The sequence below is a fragment of the Vipera berus genome (genome assembly GCF_964194415.1).
Source record: "Vipera berus genome assembly, chromosome: 1".
Lineage (NCBI taxonomy): Eukaryota > Metazoa > Chordata > Lepidosauria > Squamata > Viperidae > Vipera > Vipera berus.
The window spans coordinates 100526047-100542376 of NC_138202.1; the positions used below are offsets into that span (position 1 = coordinate 100526047).

The window sequence follows — 16330 nt, forward strand, 5'->3', positions numbered from 1 at the left end:
TTTCAAGCTAATAAATTATTGCATTCCTGAACAGATCAGTGTGTTCAGAAAGTAAGTCTACCTGTCTTCAGTTATATTTCCCCAATGGCCATCCATCCAGTGCTTATAAGAAGCCCATTAGTGGGATGTGAAAGGTCTCTGGACTTGGAAATAATATGGAAATAATACCATCATGATTTGTAGCCACTGATTCTTTGTTCTCCTTTAAACTCATCTGAGATACTGCTGTCATCAGCCTAGTTTTTAAGAGAAAAATAGCCCTGTTTCGGTGATATGTATAGTTGCAAAGACCAACATAAACAAAATTGATGGATTATTTTTTTCTGTTAAAAACCAGTGGAGAGAAATTATTCCTATATGTAAAAAATACTGTAAAAAGTCATCAGTTCTACTTAGCTCAAAGAAAAAAAATTAAGATACTGGAAATAACTCATACCTCTTCTGGCACAATGATTAATGGATATTTGTCTTCAGATAGAAAATTGAAGATGACCCACACTTTAAAAGCATCATCATCAGTAAAGAGTAAGGGGGTTTTATTGAGGTTTTTTTTGGCACATAGAGTCCAACACATTTTATAGAATTCAACTTTGTCAAAGTTGTCTTGAACCTAAATAAAAATAAAAAATATGGTACAAGATACAATACAGTCAGGATTGTGAGGTACACAAGAAATGTACATGTTGTAATGTTCCATTTCTGTCAAAGGAATAGGCATATAGAGGCACTTACCTAAGATACATTTAGGAAAGGAGATATAATAAGATGAAGGAATAGAGAGGAAATATATATATATACTGACTTAAAGGATACTTTTAGAATCGTGCACACTATTGTAGAATAACATATAGTTTATGAATTCATTTTATATAAGGCTTATTCTTTATAAAAACTGCTTAGGGTTAGTATTTTAAAGTATAACTACCGTATTTTCCGGCGTATAAGACGACTTTTTAACCCATGAAAATCACCTCAAAAGTTGGGGGGTCGTCTTATACGCCCAGTCGTCTTATACGCCGGAAAATCAGCGGCTGGCGTCTGGCGGGAGCCAGCAGGGCAGTTCTGCGCACGCGCGCACGCAGGACTGCCCTGCCGGCTCCCGCCCGACGCTCTTCCCTCTTGAGGCAGCATCGCTCCCCAGCTCCTAAGGAGTCCTTGGGGATGCTGCCTCAAGAGGGAAGAGCCGGCTCCCGTCCGACGCTCTTCCCTCTTGAGGCCTCAAGAGGGAAGAGCGTCGGACGGGAGCCGGCTCTTCCCTCTTGAGGCAGCATCCCCGAGGACTCCTTAGGAGCCGGGGGAGCGATGCTGCCTCAAGAGGGAAGAGCGTCGGGCGGGAGCCGGCAGGAAGGTCCTGCGTGCGCGTGCACTCCCCGGCTGCTAAGGAGCAGCCGGGGAGTGCGCGCATGCGCAGGACTGCCCTGCGGGCTCCCGCCAGACGTCAGCCTGCCCTGCTTCCTCCACAGTGAGAGGGGAGGGCGTGCCTTCCCGGGCTCGCTGATTTTCCGGCGTATAAGAAGAAAAATCTTGAAAATCATCTCAAAAGTTGAGGGGTCGTCTTATACGCCAAGTCGTCTTATACGCCGGAAAATACGGTAAGAACCAAAGTGCAGCCATGTTTAACCAAAGCATGAACTCTGTTACACACATAGCTTCTAGATGCAAAGCAGGCATTCTTACAGAAAAACAAGGGAAGACATAAATCTTTTATAATTGCAATTATCCAGCTTGGGTAACAGTTCACCTTGTAGATAAGGCTATACCCCCGAGTTAGCAAGATGTTACAAATCATGTCACAGAAAAGGGAGTGAAGATAAGATAGGAACAAAAGGGCATCTGATCTAATAATTGGAGGGTCTGGTAACTGTAATGGTTGCTAGGCGGTGGGAAACCATGTGACCGGGTGGGCCTATCAACTGGGCTCACTTTGGAAGGCTGTGGCGTGATGTACGGGACAGGGTATAAAAACCTATGCAAAAATTGATTCAAGTGTGGACTCTGGGATTTGCCATTACCAAGAGTTCCACCGCTTTTGCAAAAGCTTTAATAAAACTTGTTTTGTTTTCCAACATCCTTGGCGTTGAATTATTATTCCTCACAAGATGGCAATAGCAACAGTGGGAAGATGTTGGAATTCCACTCCTAAACCAACAGCAAAGGAGCATTTTCTCAGACATCTGGAGCTAAACACAAAAACCCTCTCCAGCTATTAAATATTGTACTTCATCTGCTCCCCTTGATTACACTGCAAAAAAAAATATAAATGACTAGCACACATGTGCGGGGGAACCTTTACATTTTAATATCCTAATTGGGGTAGAGCTGGAGTGACTGAATGGAACTGAGCATTTACCTGGATGGATACCCTTCCTGACACCTACGTGGCGTTTGCAGCAGATATTTTTTTCTTTGCGCCCTGAAAGAGAAACATTTGCCGCTACCTAAGGACTGAACTCTCAACCTTCCGAGTGGAAGGCAAGCATCTTCAACACTAGGCCCCATGCCTCTCTTGATTACACTGAAAATACCAGCAAAATAATGCTTTGTTCAGTCTATACATGCTACTCATTCTTATAACAATCACTGATTTTGCTTCCTTTTTTTGCCCTCTAGGCCACATTATACTCAAATATAAATGTTCTTTAAGCATTAATTATTTAAAAACCATACTTGCTGATATAACATAACTTACTCTTAATTAGAAGTTTCATATTCAAAATCTAGACTGTAATAATAATAAAAAAAGAACTGTACTATTCTTTGCTTTTTGCTAAACTGCCAGCCTGGGCATTTTTCCACTTCACTCTCAGTTCAACAGTACACATTTTGTTGAAGGCTGAAACTTGCCCACTGAGCTAGATAATTAATTCATTTGCCATCTAGAGCATAAGAGGAAGTATTTAGTGAATCTAATTGGTATGGTTAAGGTGCTTTGCAGGAGAAATGTGAAACAGGAAAACAAATGTCATGTTAACCAAGAGTTTATTCTTTTTGTTGTAAAGATTATCACTGGAAAATTATCTTGAATAATCTGTGTATAGATAGCACAGAGCCAGTGCTCTTAATACAGCTAAATAAACGTTCTAGATTTCAGTCCAAGCAAGCAGTAAGGAAAATGTATATGATAATTGGTAAAATACATTCTTTCCATAAAACCTCATTGCCTAAGAAACTGTATTTAAATTAACACAATATAGTGATACTTGGTTTGTAGGCCCAGAAAACTCTGCATTCTTAAAACACTGCTGTGTCACTTTAACCAAAAAGGTTTTTCAATCAGTAATCAATACACCCAGGTTGATCCATATACAATAAGAAGCTATATAGTACACATTAAAGAGCATGGTAAAAGGCCAATCATATTCTACTTCATCTCATTAATATAAAGACATTGATATGGGAGGAAATGGAGCTGTCACTTTCCTCCCTTGTGTTCCCAACCTGGCACAGACCACCAGGCATGGAGTTTGCACTGAAAACAAGCTTACCCTGAAACCAACTAAAACCTTTTTCCTTATGCAAACTGCAGGGAAGCTAGTCTTGTTTGAGACCAAATTAATTTCTGTTCTAGGCTAAATTTCCAATCTAAATTAATCTACCACTATCTTTCCTTAAGAAACAGGAACTGGCACATTTGCATATTGCAGCTAAAGATGGTGTGTTGTTTACAAGTGTGTGCAGAACACAAATGCCTATCATGTTGGTAATTCAAAATTGCTTCTTTGAATCTCTGCAAATTATCTTCTCCTAGGGAAAATAGCCTGTGTTTAGGAAAGAAAGAATCCTGTAGAAGGGCTGTAATAATTACACACAGAAAATCTTACTTGTTCGCATTTTGTGTGTCTGTGCCTTCAAGACATTGATGATTCCTAGCAACTACTTGGACAGGTCCATGCAATTTTTGGCACTGCTTTTCCTACGGCTGAGAAAAAGTGACCGGCCCTAAACCATCCAGCTGGCTTTGACTTAAGGCAGGGCTAGAACTCAACAATCCCCCCCCACCATGTCTAGCCTTGGGGGGGTGATTTATACCACTACACCAGGGGTCAGCAACCTGAAACAGTGAAAGAGCCACTCAGAACCGGTTCCCTCACAAAAGGAAAAACTGGGAGCCGCAAAAAATGTGTGCACATGCGTGTACATGCGCACATGCGCAGAACAGGGTTTGACTGAAGAGTGGAGCCAAGGCGAGATATGCACTTACCCTGCATATTTGAATTGATTGGTTGAACTTTTTTAGTCCCACTTTTTTTTTTGGACTGCACATGGCAGAGGACTGGGAGCCGCAGGAGACGGCTGAAAGAGCCGCATGCGGCTCCGGAGCCGCAGGTTGCAGACCTGTGCACTACACCAAACTGCTTCTCAACTGGCTCCCCAGAAATCATTAATTTAAAGCTTTCACAGTTTTGAGAAGCAACCATTTTTTAGGACTTAGCATATTTCTCACCTCCTCCAATGTCAAAGAAGCAGATAGATAGAGAGGTCTATTCAGGAACCCTTCTTTAAAGTGCTACCAAGTGCTGAGATAATTCCTCTCCAGAAACTAACTGCTTTCCAATGTAGCTTTAAAGGAGAAATCAGTCATATACAGGTAGTCCTTGACTTATAACAGTTCGTTTAGTGACCAAAGTTACAACGGCACTGAAAAAAGCAACTTGTGACCATTTTTCACCGTTATGACTTTTGTAGCATCCCCAGAGTCATGTGGTCAAAATTCAGACGCTTGGCAACTGGTTCATACTTAATATGAAGGCAGATTCTTAAAATCATCCAGTTTTGTGCATAGGAGAAAATCCACTCATTTTGCACAATCAGATATTCAGAGGAGTGTAAAATGATACTACAGCTTCCTCATACCTGAAATCAGATTTCTGAGGTATTTATTACCGGCTTCCAAGTTAGGTGTATTCACCTATCACTGAGTTTCAGTAAAATGATGAAATAACATTGAAAAAAATAAAGCTCTGGGGATTTTATTTGTAATTACAAGTACAGAACAAGGAAGTTCACCTTTTGAACTTTCCACATTTTAAACACGTTGCCTTCACTCAGAAAATATGTTTAGCTTTATTAAATATAAATGGTTTAAAATATTTACATCTTATTCTATTTCCAGATTTTGGTACTCACATTTTTAAAAGAGCAGAAACAGGTTTTTCAAAGTGTTATTATATCCTCTAATTCAGAGGTCCCCAGCCTTTTCGGCACCAGGGACCACTTCCGTGGAAAGAGGTTTTACGCAGACCGGAGGGGGTGTGGTTTCATGTACTGCCTGCATCCTGCAGATGGGGCTTTGCTTGTTTGCGCGGCCCAGTTTCAGGCATGCCACAGCCCGGTGCCAGTCCATGGACCAGAGGTTGGAGACCCCTGCTCTAATTTTTAAAAAGTATCTTAATAATGATGGCAAACTGTAATACCATAGCAGTCAAGATGGTTCTAACATTTGCACCACTGTTGTCACCAAATTAAGTAATTGCACTCAATTTTGTTGCTTTACATATGACAGAATAAGTATGTGCCCAAATGTTGCTTTAAATATATGACTGAAGTAGCACAGAGGTATTTCTTGACTTAGACCAGTCACTTAGCGGCTGTTTGAAGTAACAACAGTCCTCCCCAGGAAAACTTATAACCTAGTACCAAAGTTCTGATGACCACCCCTCTCTCCCTGTCCCATTACTGCATTTTGGGTGCTCAGCAACTAGACCACATTTACAGCCATTTGCAGCATGCTGAAAACACATTACCATGTTTTACAACTTTTTTGCTGAAAACGCAACATTTACTTCCAGTTTTTGGCAAAACTAGACCATAGCAAACAACTGGTTTGCTTAACAACCACCACAAAAAAGGTAAAATCAGATCAGTCATGTGAGTGACCCACTTTACAATAGTCATGACTTACAACTGTAATGGACAGGCTCCAATACAGCCGTAGGTTGAGTACTATCTGTATAAATTTTGCAAAGACCCAAACAAAAAAATCAACCAAGCATAGTATGACAGCATCAGAAAACCATGCTTTCCATGCAGTCAGCTAAGACTATGTTTTATTGGTCTAGAGTCTAGACCAAAAAATGTTAAGGTATTCTTGCTTGGGTTCAAGAAATAATTTGTCTCATCAACACTCTAAATTGTTTCAAAATAAGTAGAGTCTGACATTCTATGACATGCATAGTTTGCCTAATGACCTAACTTCATACAAGTATTTATGTTTACTAAAACCAATTCATCTAGACAGTATAATCACTAAAAACCATCCAATGACTTATCAACATAAATATGGTTCTCTTAAATCTGTTATTTAGCTTTGTTAGAAAAAAATAATGTATAAGTTTCATTTAGATTATTATATAAGTTAGAAAGCCTTCAAATCAATACAGAGAGAAGACAACTAGACCCAATTCCATTTCTCAATTCACTTGGAAGGACACTTTCATATATATAGATATAATTCTTTTGAGAGCGGGCATCAGATTTTCATTTTTAATGTGTGCCAGTGTGTACACAGAAAAAGTGACAATAAAGGTTATTTTATACTATCTATACAATGGAGCTTTTTGATATGTACCTATTTTGATCTGTATCTTATGTTTCTGAGTTATATATACCTATAATAAAAGCCCAGCATGTGCTCCATGTTTTGTGTTATACAATTTTTCAATTCAATGAAATCTTTAAATATACTGCTTTGTTTCTGTAATTCCTTTAGAACAATACTACTTATTTGAGGTTAGATAATTCTGATAATTTTCAGACAGAGAAACTCATAGAACTTTGTCTTATTGACAATTCTTGCAATTTTTACAAATTTCCTTTGCCATTCTCTTTCCATTTTTATCTTCATGAAAATACATGAGTAATAACAAAGCAACAGGTGCTAAATCATAGCTAATTCCTCTTCTATGTCTATTCCACATTTTTGATTTACTGCTTATTGAATTGTTATTGACTGTTATACACTGTATCAAGCTAAAAGTGTTTATATAAACCATTTGGAAATCCTGCTCTCTCTCAGCTAGTCTGGTGATTAAGTTAGATATAGCTGGCTTGATAATACAGTTTGAAGTTTTTTTTAAATCTTGTAAGATCTTAAATTTTGTCAAACCATATAAAAGTAGTTATTCGTCTCTTGTATTCATTAATATCCTATATTTAATAATTATTGAAACAGCAAGTTAAGCCTTGGCAGAATGTTCATTTTTTACAATTGTAATTCTTAAGACACTTTTAGTTTCCTCCATATTAGGGCATCTGCAATTATTTCTCTTTGAAGTAAATCTAGGCTTATAATGCCATTTATTCTCTCTGCAAGTATTGCTGTAAAAATATACTCTATATTCAGGAAGGAAACACTTTAGACTGCAAAGATCCTGTTCTCAGTCAAATAATTAGAGGGAAGAGGGAGACAGTTGATAAATTCTGAGTCAACTTCTTTCCCTGTAGGGAAGCAATGGGGGATTTTCTTTTTTTATTCATTAGGAACTTTTTCTCTTCAGCTCCTGATTGGGTCCTTCCCATTTCCAAATTTAGTCTTTCTTTTTTTGGTGTCTCCAGCCATTCCTGCCCCGTTCTGTTCATTCTTTGGAGCGGTTACTAACAGAATTCCAAGGCAAAGACCTTACTTATTTCCAGTATTTTGTTGGGTTGGAAAGAACAAAAGCTTAAATGAAAACTCACCACGCTTGTTAGGAATAGAGACACACATACCTTTTCCAAGATGAATCTATTTAAATAAGGCATATATCCCTGATTAGAAACAGGACCTTCATCATCATCCCTAAAATGCTCCTCTAAGGCCACTGGATCATGAGGAACATTCAACAATGTGCAGAGGTTGTGAGAAAGGACCTAAAAATAGAGGGGAAAAATATCAATTAATATGATTTCATTGTTATTTTCCATACCTGTTTATGTAGATTTCTGGACAACAATACAGATATAGTTTGCTATTATTTTTTTCTGGGATGCTGTATAATTCCTGATGCTATTAAATACTAAGGAGGGGAAACGCTTGCAATATTACTTTTGAGAAAATACAGACTCTATTGGAATTAATGAGATATATGAATGACAAAAGGGAAGACCATTTGACCATACCTGCATTGTAAAACTTAGGAGTTCATACAGAACAATTACTACACCAAAAAATTATACTGGCTTGAAAATGAGCATGTAAACCTTTTTCAATTCTAGGCTTGAAAAATCTGTTCCACAAGTGGATGGTCATAATCTTTCTTCCATTTATTCCAGAATTGGCAACTGATGCTCACTTTTTTTTCCCTTGCCAATGCTTAACACACACAAAAGTACCTAATCTCTTTGTCAATGAAGGAAGAAATTTATAGATGACAGTTCTTTTAGAAGCCAGTGATTTGCATATTTACAGCCCACATATTCAGCAAATGTATTATAAAGAACCAAGAGTAGGAGGGGTACCTTTAATACTGAAAGCCTGGAAACCGTTCCAGATCATCATTCCCACAGTTGATTATTTTTAAATTTATAGAACCAAAAGTAAGGAAAGCATGACTTCTAAATTTCTTTCTAAACTCTTTTATCTGCAGCATCCATCTGTATTTTCTTTTGTGTAACAAAACATGTTATTTCTGTATGTGTATATATAATTATGTACTTTATATAAACTACGAGGGCAATTCGGAAATAAATCTCTGTTTGGTTATCAATGACAGACACTTACAGATACAGAAGTTGTATTATACACATTAGAAAACTGCAACATTACATTACTTTTTGACATAATCGCCATTCAAATTGAGTCACTTGTCATAACGTCTTACAAGGTTTAAAATTCCTTATTAGTAGTCGCTCGGCACCAAATCTGGGCTATGGGGGGGCAGGTGATCAAAAACATCCCAATGGAACTGCTTCAAAAGTTCTTGGATGTATCTAGTGGCATGCGGGTGAGCATTATCATGAACCAACAGCACACCGGAAGTCAGCATGCCCCGACGCTTGTTATGGATGGCTTGTCTGAGTTTTCATAATGTTTCACAGTAGTTTCTGAATTTATGGTTGAACCACACTCCATGAACTTCACTTGCAGTACTCCTTTGGCATCTTCCATTTGGCAGGATTTTCTATGGCACCACTTCCAGTGTGGTGTTGGTTCACAATAATGCTTGCCCTTCCCCCATAGCCCAGATTTGGCACTGAGCAACTACTACTACTTACAAACCTTGTAAGACGTTATGACAAGTGCCTCAATTTGAATGGTGATTATGTTGAAAAGTAATGCAATGCTATAGTTTTCTAATGTGTATAATAAAAATTCTGTATCTGCGAGTGTCTGTCATTGATAACCAAACAGGTTTATTTCCGAATTGCTCACATATTTGGAGGGTCTCCACTTATGTATTTTCCCCTCATGTTGAATGCCTGTGCGTATCTTGGGAATCACAGAGGAGGCTGCATAATCTCCAGTGTAGGTTACAGGACCAGAAGGAGGAGGAGAAGAAGAAAGAGTCTTGGAATGGAGCATACAGCAGGAGTCTAAACATCTGCATGTTGCTCTCATACGATTCACAGAAAGAATATGCAGGCATATTTTTTCTGGCCCATTTTCAAATTCAATCCATGTCCATCAACTAGGAGAGGGACAACTGGGAGAGGAGCAAATAATAGCATTTGCATAACGATGTAATCACCAAATGCCATGACTTACATTCTTGCATCATTGGTAGTACATATTATTAGTAAGATTAATGTCATTGACCACCTGTCATTTTGCAATTATCAAAGATTTCAACTAATGCTGCTGAATTAATATTCTTTTGAAGGCTTCTGTCCCCATAATCAAATTTGGTTCTATTTAATTAGAGGTTTGTAGAATAATCCTAATGAATGATAAGCAACAAACAAAATCTTGAGATTCTGTTTTGTCACTTATCATTCATTAGGATTATTCTTGAGATTCTTATTCCAACAGAAGAGAAAATATGTAGCTCAGGTTTGAACTGTAGAAACTGTTAGAATATGTTGTTGAAAAAATGGTTTGTTTAACAGAGTATTATTAATACACAGTGGAAGTTGTACTGGGACTTTTAGGCAAACAGTAATGCACTAACACGAGTTTTATAACTTATTTTTACTCAGACAACAAAAAGAAACACAGTAAGAAATAGTCCAAGTATCAATCCAGTATCATGCACATAAAAGTCAGTCCATAAAAAACATAGTATCAAAATACAAAAGCTGCTTACCAATATCAAAAACAATATACACTGTAGCAAGCAGTTGATTCTTGAGAGAATAAATATCAAGTTAGCAAACAAGAGAACAAGAGGTATCCAAACACTAACATCAAACACATATACAAGAGCAACTACGTGTAACATCTAACTCTCTTTTATGTGGAATAATTACAGCCACACCCTTAGGCCGTTTAACTCCTTAAAGGTGCTTTTACTCCATTATATAATATTGTCACCCAAATCAAGTTTAATCTCTAACAATCTCCCCTTTTGGGTGGCATATTATACATATATTTTTACAATCTCAAATTACACATATCACAAACAGATTTATGCTTTATAGCACCCTGAGCTTTAGTAAACTGGTCAGCAATATTATCTTCAGTTGCACAATATTCCAGTTTAATCAAATTATCTTTAACACATTGTCTGACATTTAGATACCGTAGATCCGTATGTTTTGATCTAGTTTTCACTGCAGCATTAGTTGCTAATTTTATAGCTGCTTGATTGTCTTCATACACTTTTATTGGTTCATTACAATTTAAACCCATATCAAACAATAATTGTTTCCATACCAATAGCTCAGTACATAATAAAGATAAACAAGAAAATTCGGATTCAGTTGTTGATAAGCTTATATGCTTCTGTCTGTTAGACCTCCATCCTACTAAAGCGTTTCCCAATAATACAACCAATCCTGAAGTGGATTTCCTGGTTACAGTATCAGATGCAAAACTAGCATCTGCAAATGCTTTTAGTTCCAATTCCTTTGTTGGCTCTAGATATAGAGAATAATGTATGGTGTGCTTCAAATATCTTAAAACTCTTTTCGCACCTTGCCAACATCTGGTTGTAGGATTCTCACAATATCTAGCTAAATGATTAACTGTAAATGCTATGTCAGGTCTTGACCAGTTACATAAATACATCAAGCTGCCTATTAATGATTGATATATCTTTTTATCAAAGACATTGCTGTTATCTGCTGAACTCTCAAAACCTTGAACCATAGGTGTTTTTACTGGTTTACAGTTTTCCATATTATAACGTTTCAGCAAACCATTAATTTTCTTAGCTTGAGACAGTTTAAATCCTTTACTAGTCCTGACAATATCCAGCCCTAGATAATGACTAATAGCTCCTAGATCTTTTACTCTAAATTTCCTTTTTAACCCTGAAATTATTCCTTCAGTTTCTGTTTCATCTTTTGCTATAATAGCAATATCATCAGTGAATAATAATAACAATGATAATTCACTATTTTGCTGTTTTATAAATAAACAAGGATCTGCAATACTAGCTTTAAATCCCAAACTATTTAACTCTTTTACTAAACATCTATTCCACTCATAACCTGACTGTTTTAAACCATACAAACTCTTATTCAGTTTCCAACAGTACCCTACCTTACTTTCTATTCCTGATGGAACTTTCATATATATATCATGGTTTAATGTTGCATGCAAATAAGCAGTTTCAATATCTACATGTTTTATACTATAATTCTTATTTGCTGCCCAAACTAAAGCAGCCCTAAGAGTGGAAGCTCTTAACGTTGGGGAAAATACTTCATCATAATCACTATTATTCTGTGCAAATCCTTGAGCAACTAATCTTGCTTTATGTATTACCTCTCCTGTAACACTTTCTTTCAGTTTAAAAACCCATTTACATCCAATTACCTTTTCTGTTTTAGGTATTTTAACCTCTTGATAAACATTAAGATCTTGCAAAGACTTTATTTCTTTATCCATAGCTACTTTCCAATTCTTTCTTTCATTCTCAGGATACATTTTTATTTCTTCAACATTAGAAGGTTCAATGTCTATTTGACAAATTAAACCTGCCTCGAAACGATCAGGCTGTCGTCTTTCCCTGTTAGACCTTCTGAGAATTATTGGACAAACAGTAATGCACTAACACGAGTTTTATAACTTATTTTTACTCAGACAACAAAAAGAAACACAGTAAGAAATAGTCCAAGTATCAATCCAGTATCATGCACATAAAAGTCAGTCCATAAAAAACATAGTATCAAAATACAAAAGAATACTTGTACAAAAGCTGCTTACCAATATCAAAAACAATATACACTGTAGCAAGCAGTTGATTCTTGAGAGAATAAATATCAAGTTAGCAAACAAGAGAACAAGAGGTATCCAAACACTAACATCAAACACATATACAAGAGCAACTACGTGTAACATCTAACTCTCTTTTATGTGGAATAATTACAGCCACACCCTTAGGCCGTTTAACTCCTTAAAGGTGCTTTTACTCCATTATATAATATTGTCACCCAAATCAAGTTTAATCTCTAACAGAAACCTAATGCTCTCACAGCTTGTTGTTTGTGTACAGACATTTTGTTACCTAACTAGGCAACATCACACTGATAAATGTTATCTAGCTAAGTAATGAGACATCTGCAAGCAAACAACCAAGTTCAGAAAGCATCAAGGACTCCATGAAATCTTATTATTCACTACACATTTCTCTCATTGGGTTTTCTTGGGTATCACACAAGAATCACTGATACGGAGTTCATGGAAAATATGCTAAATGTATGGAAGATCAGCTCCAAAAATATATGGCAAGTAAATAACTATGATTGGAGGACTTTTTATCAATCGATTAATAAACCTCAAAATCATAGCATAGCAACCATTGGTATCCTTGAAAATATTGTTTATTGTGATCTAAATGGCAAACTGACTTGTCTTCCAAATCTTATATGGATGAACATAGTTTTAGTTCAGTAAATAATATGTTAAGAAAAAAAAGAAACAATTGATCTATATTATATTCAAAGGGAGACATTAGAAATAAATATTATACCAAAAATTGAACTTTTAGTTAAAAAGTATTAGATTCAGAGATTCCATTAAATTGTTCTTGGTACATTACTTTCTTTTGTAAAATAGTGAAATTAAAAGCTATTTTCTCATATCAAGCAAAAGTTAAAAATGAACCTCAATAAACGTAATTTTTTAAGAATTCATTTTTACAATTGTTTTACATTTATTGAAAAAATAACAATTTTGACTGATTTTTCAAAAAATTGACACTATTATATATTTAAAAGCCAGTTTTCATATGTAATTTGATACAATTTCTGTAAAAATTACATTAAAAGTTACTCAACAAATACAGTTATAAAATTAAGTTAAATAATAGTTTTTTAATATTTAATTTAACTTTTAACATAAGTATTTTATTTAGGCATTCTTAGCCCTTCATTGAATGAAAAGCTTTATATTTACTGTTTTTGTGTATAAAGCACAGATGTACATTCAGTATATAAAGCAATATACACACAAATAGTCCTCATTTAGTTCTGTTCCTAAGTCTGTCTTTAGCTCAAATGTGTATGTAAACCAGAATCATCAGATACTCTGAAGACAAAGGGAAAGAAAATCTGTGTGCGTATGTATGTAGTCCTATACACAATTTAGATAGGAAAAAAAGAAAAAAATCACAGTACTCTCATTCTATCTTGTTTTGCATACAGGAAGGGGTGTGTTTTGCATATCAGGAGGAGCATTCATGTTCCTTCTTGCATATCAGAAGGGATATGATTTACATAACGGGAGTATTCATGAGGTAAAATCGTCAACAAACCGCTGCAGCTGCTCAGTGCTTTCATTAACCACTGAAAACAGGCTGTATAGTATATATTAAAAATGCACACACTACTTTGTGACACTCATGGAGGCACTGTGCAACTTTGGCGGATCATCAGCTCAGGAGTGGGAGTACCATCTGCCATTTTGAGCCAGCAGCCTGCTCATAACTATGAGCTGTCTGTAAGTTGGATGGTTTTTAACCTGGGGATTACCTGTACCATGGTATTCATTATTGATGATCCTAAACACAACCACCAGTAGTTAAAAATGGTTTGAATAATGACCTCCTGAAGAATCCTGTGCTTTACTGAGACATAAGAATAATGTGGTAGGTCCAGAGCAGCCCAAACAATGTTTTGGACCAAGTTCAAAGGACAAAGGAAGGAACTGGAGACATCGACCAGGCGACTTTTACAATAACCTTGGCATGACATCAAACCACAAACCAATAATGCTACATTTTCCTCTGTTAGAAACCCTCAGAACCTACAAATATTCTAATGCTCACCCAACCCTGATAAACTGAACTGACTCCCTTCTATGTTTGCTACCTTTAAGTTCTTACAATATTATTCATGAATGTTCTATGTTTATAATTTGATAGAACAATGTCAATAATGCAGAAGGCTGGTATTCTATATGCTCGTCCAATTCTATGGATAGTATCCTTTATGAGGCAAAACAAGAATAAAAGTAATGAAGAATGCCTTTGAAGATGGTCCAATCTGGTTATTATCAAAGCATATAACGTTGCTTCTGTAACAAATTCCTAGCTAATTCTGTGCTTATCAGCTTAAAATAGATAACTTGAAATACTTCCTGCACCAGTATAAATCTACCCTAGGTCCTAAGAACTTACTATCGAGTAAAATTATAACACCGGCTAGCAAAAGAGATATGGCATTTCAATGGTAGCCTTTCTGTCATGAAGGCTTACCTGTTCCAAGATAAGAATCATGAAACCCAAGATATTTTTTATGACAGTCTTAAGGAAAGGAAAGGTGGGCTTTGAAGAAGAAGGATAGGATGGCTTTAAATCATGGATGTCCAACCTTTTGATTTGCTTGGGCCATACTGAGTGAATAGGAATTGTCTTGGGCTGCCATATAAAATATGTAATACAGTTAGTGAATATAAATAACAAACTTTCTGTTAAAAGTTTACAATATTGTGGGGCCACATTACTAGCTCTCTGGGCTGCATGTGGCCCACAGGCCATGGATTGGACATGCCTGCTTTAAAGAGATGGATGATTATCATGAATCAATACACAATTTTATTTTACAGATTGAGCTTTTACAGGTAATCGTAAAAATTACTCAAGAGCAGGTGACCAGAGTGACTGCAAAACATCCTGGGAATGCAAGCAACAGAAACCAAAAATAATAATATTACAAAGGAACAGGGTAAAGGAAAATAATTAGAAGTAATGGGTGCTCCAACACTGGAAGTTGTTAAAAAGAGATTGGACAAACATTTGTCTGAAATGATACAGGGTTTCCTGCTTGAGCAGGAGGTTAGACTAGAAGATCTGCATGGTCCCTTCTGATTCTGTTATTCTGTTAATCATCCCTTTAATTATTCGTGTAAGATGCAGTAAGGTACTATTAAAAGAAAGAAAAACTTGTAAATTAAAAACATATACAGGATGATAATTCTGATGTCCTGTCTAAACCCCAACCTTTCCAGCTTTGCGGACTGGCAGATGGTAGAGAGAGGAATGGTTCTGGACGAGCACATATGCAGCTCCATTTGTGTAAACGGCGAGTACAAACGCCTGCCATTCACACCAATTGTGCTGCGTATGTGCCCCCCACTTGCCCGCTGCACACAGAAGTAGAGCTGCATGCATGCTTGCCTGCTGCTTCCATGGTCCGGTTCCAAAGAGGCCACAGGCCCCAGGGGTTGGGGACCCCTGGTCTAAATATCCTCTATTACCGATGATTGGAGCAAAGATATTCTATCTCTGTAGATTTGCATTTAATGTATCAGCATTGATCAGCAAAATATAATATTAAAAAGCAACTTAATGGGATTATAGAAAGCTTCAACCTCTCTCAAACTAGAAGATTTTCTATAGTAACCATCCTTTTTCACATTGTTATTAAGGGGGGGATCCTTTGTTTTAGTAGAAAAAGGCAGATTTCACAATCCACCTTCATGTCAGAACTAGCATTCAATCTACATGATTTATAAGTTAATACTTGGAGCCAAGTATGGCTGCAAACTGTAGACTATTTTTAAAAGGAGAAGTTATAAAGGACACTGCAGTGAATTATCAAATAAAACAAAGCATCTTCCCTACCCCCACATGCTCCCAAATGTTGAAGGAGTGTATCTGTTAGAGCAGCCAGATAAAAATTCCATTAAATAATCTGAAGGACTCACGAAGTACCTTTCCCAATATAGAAAATTACAGATACGGCGTCCTTGAACTGCCAGCATTATTGCCATCACACCTGAGTTCTTCTCACCAAACAAAGCACCCTC

The 16330-nt window shown here is 36.6% G+C and overlaps 1 protein-coding gene across 1 annotated transcript in view; it reads right to left on the reverse strand.

Annotated features, from left to right (window-relative positions):
- SWAP70 (switching B cell complex subunit SWAP70) overlaps positions 1 to 16330 on the reverse strand; it is a 49735-nt gene that overhangs the window by 23049 nt on the left and 10356 nt on the right. The window contains exons 2-3 of the mRNA XM_081323656.1: positions 7708 to 7848; positions 437 to 610 (exon numbers count right to left, since the gene is read on the reverse strand). Coding sequence (XP_081179782.1) covers positions 437 to 610; positions 7708 to 7848 — 315 coding nt within the window. The remainder of the gene's footprint in view (positions 1 to 436; positions 611 to 7707; positions 7849 to 16330) is intronic.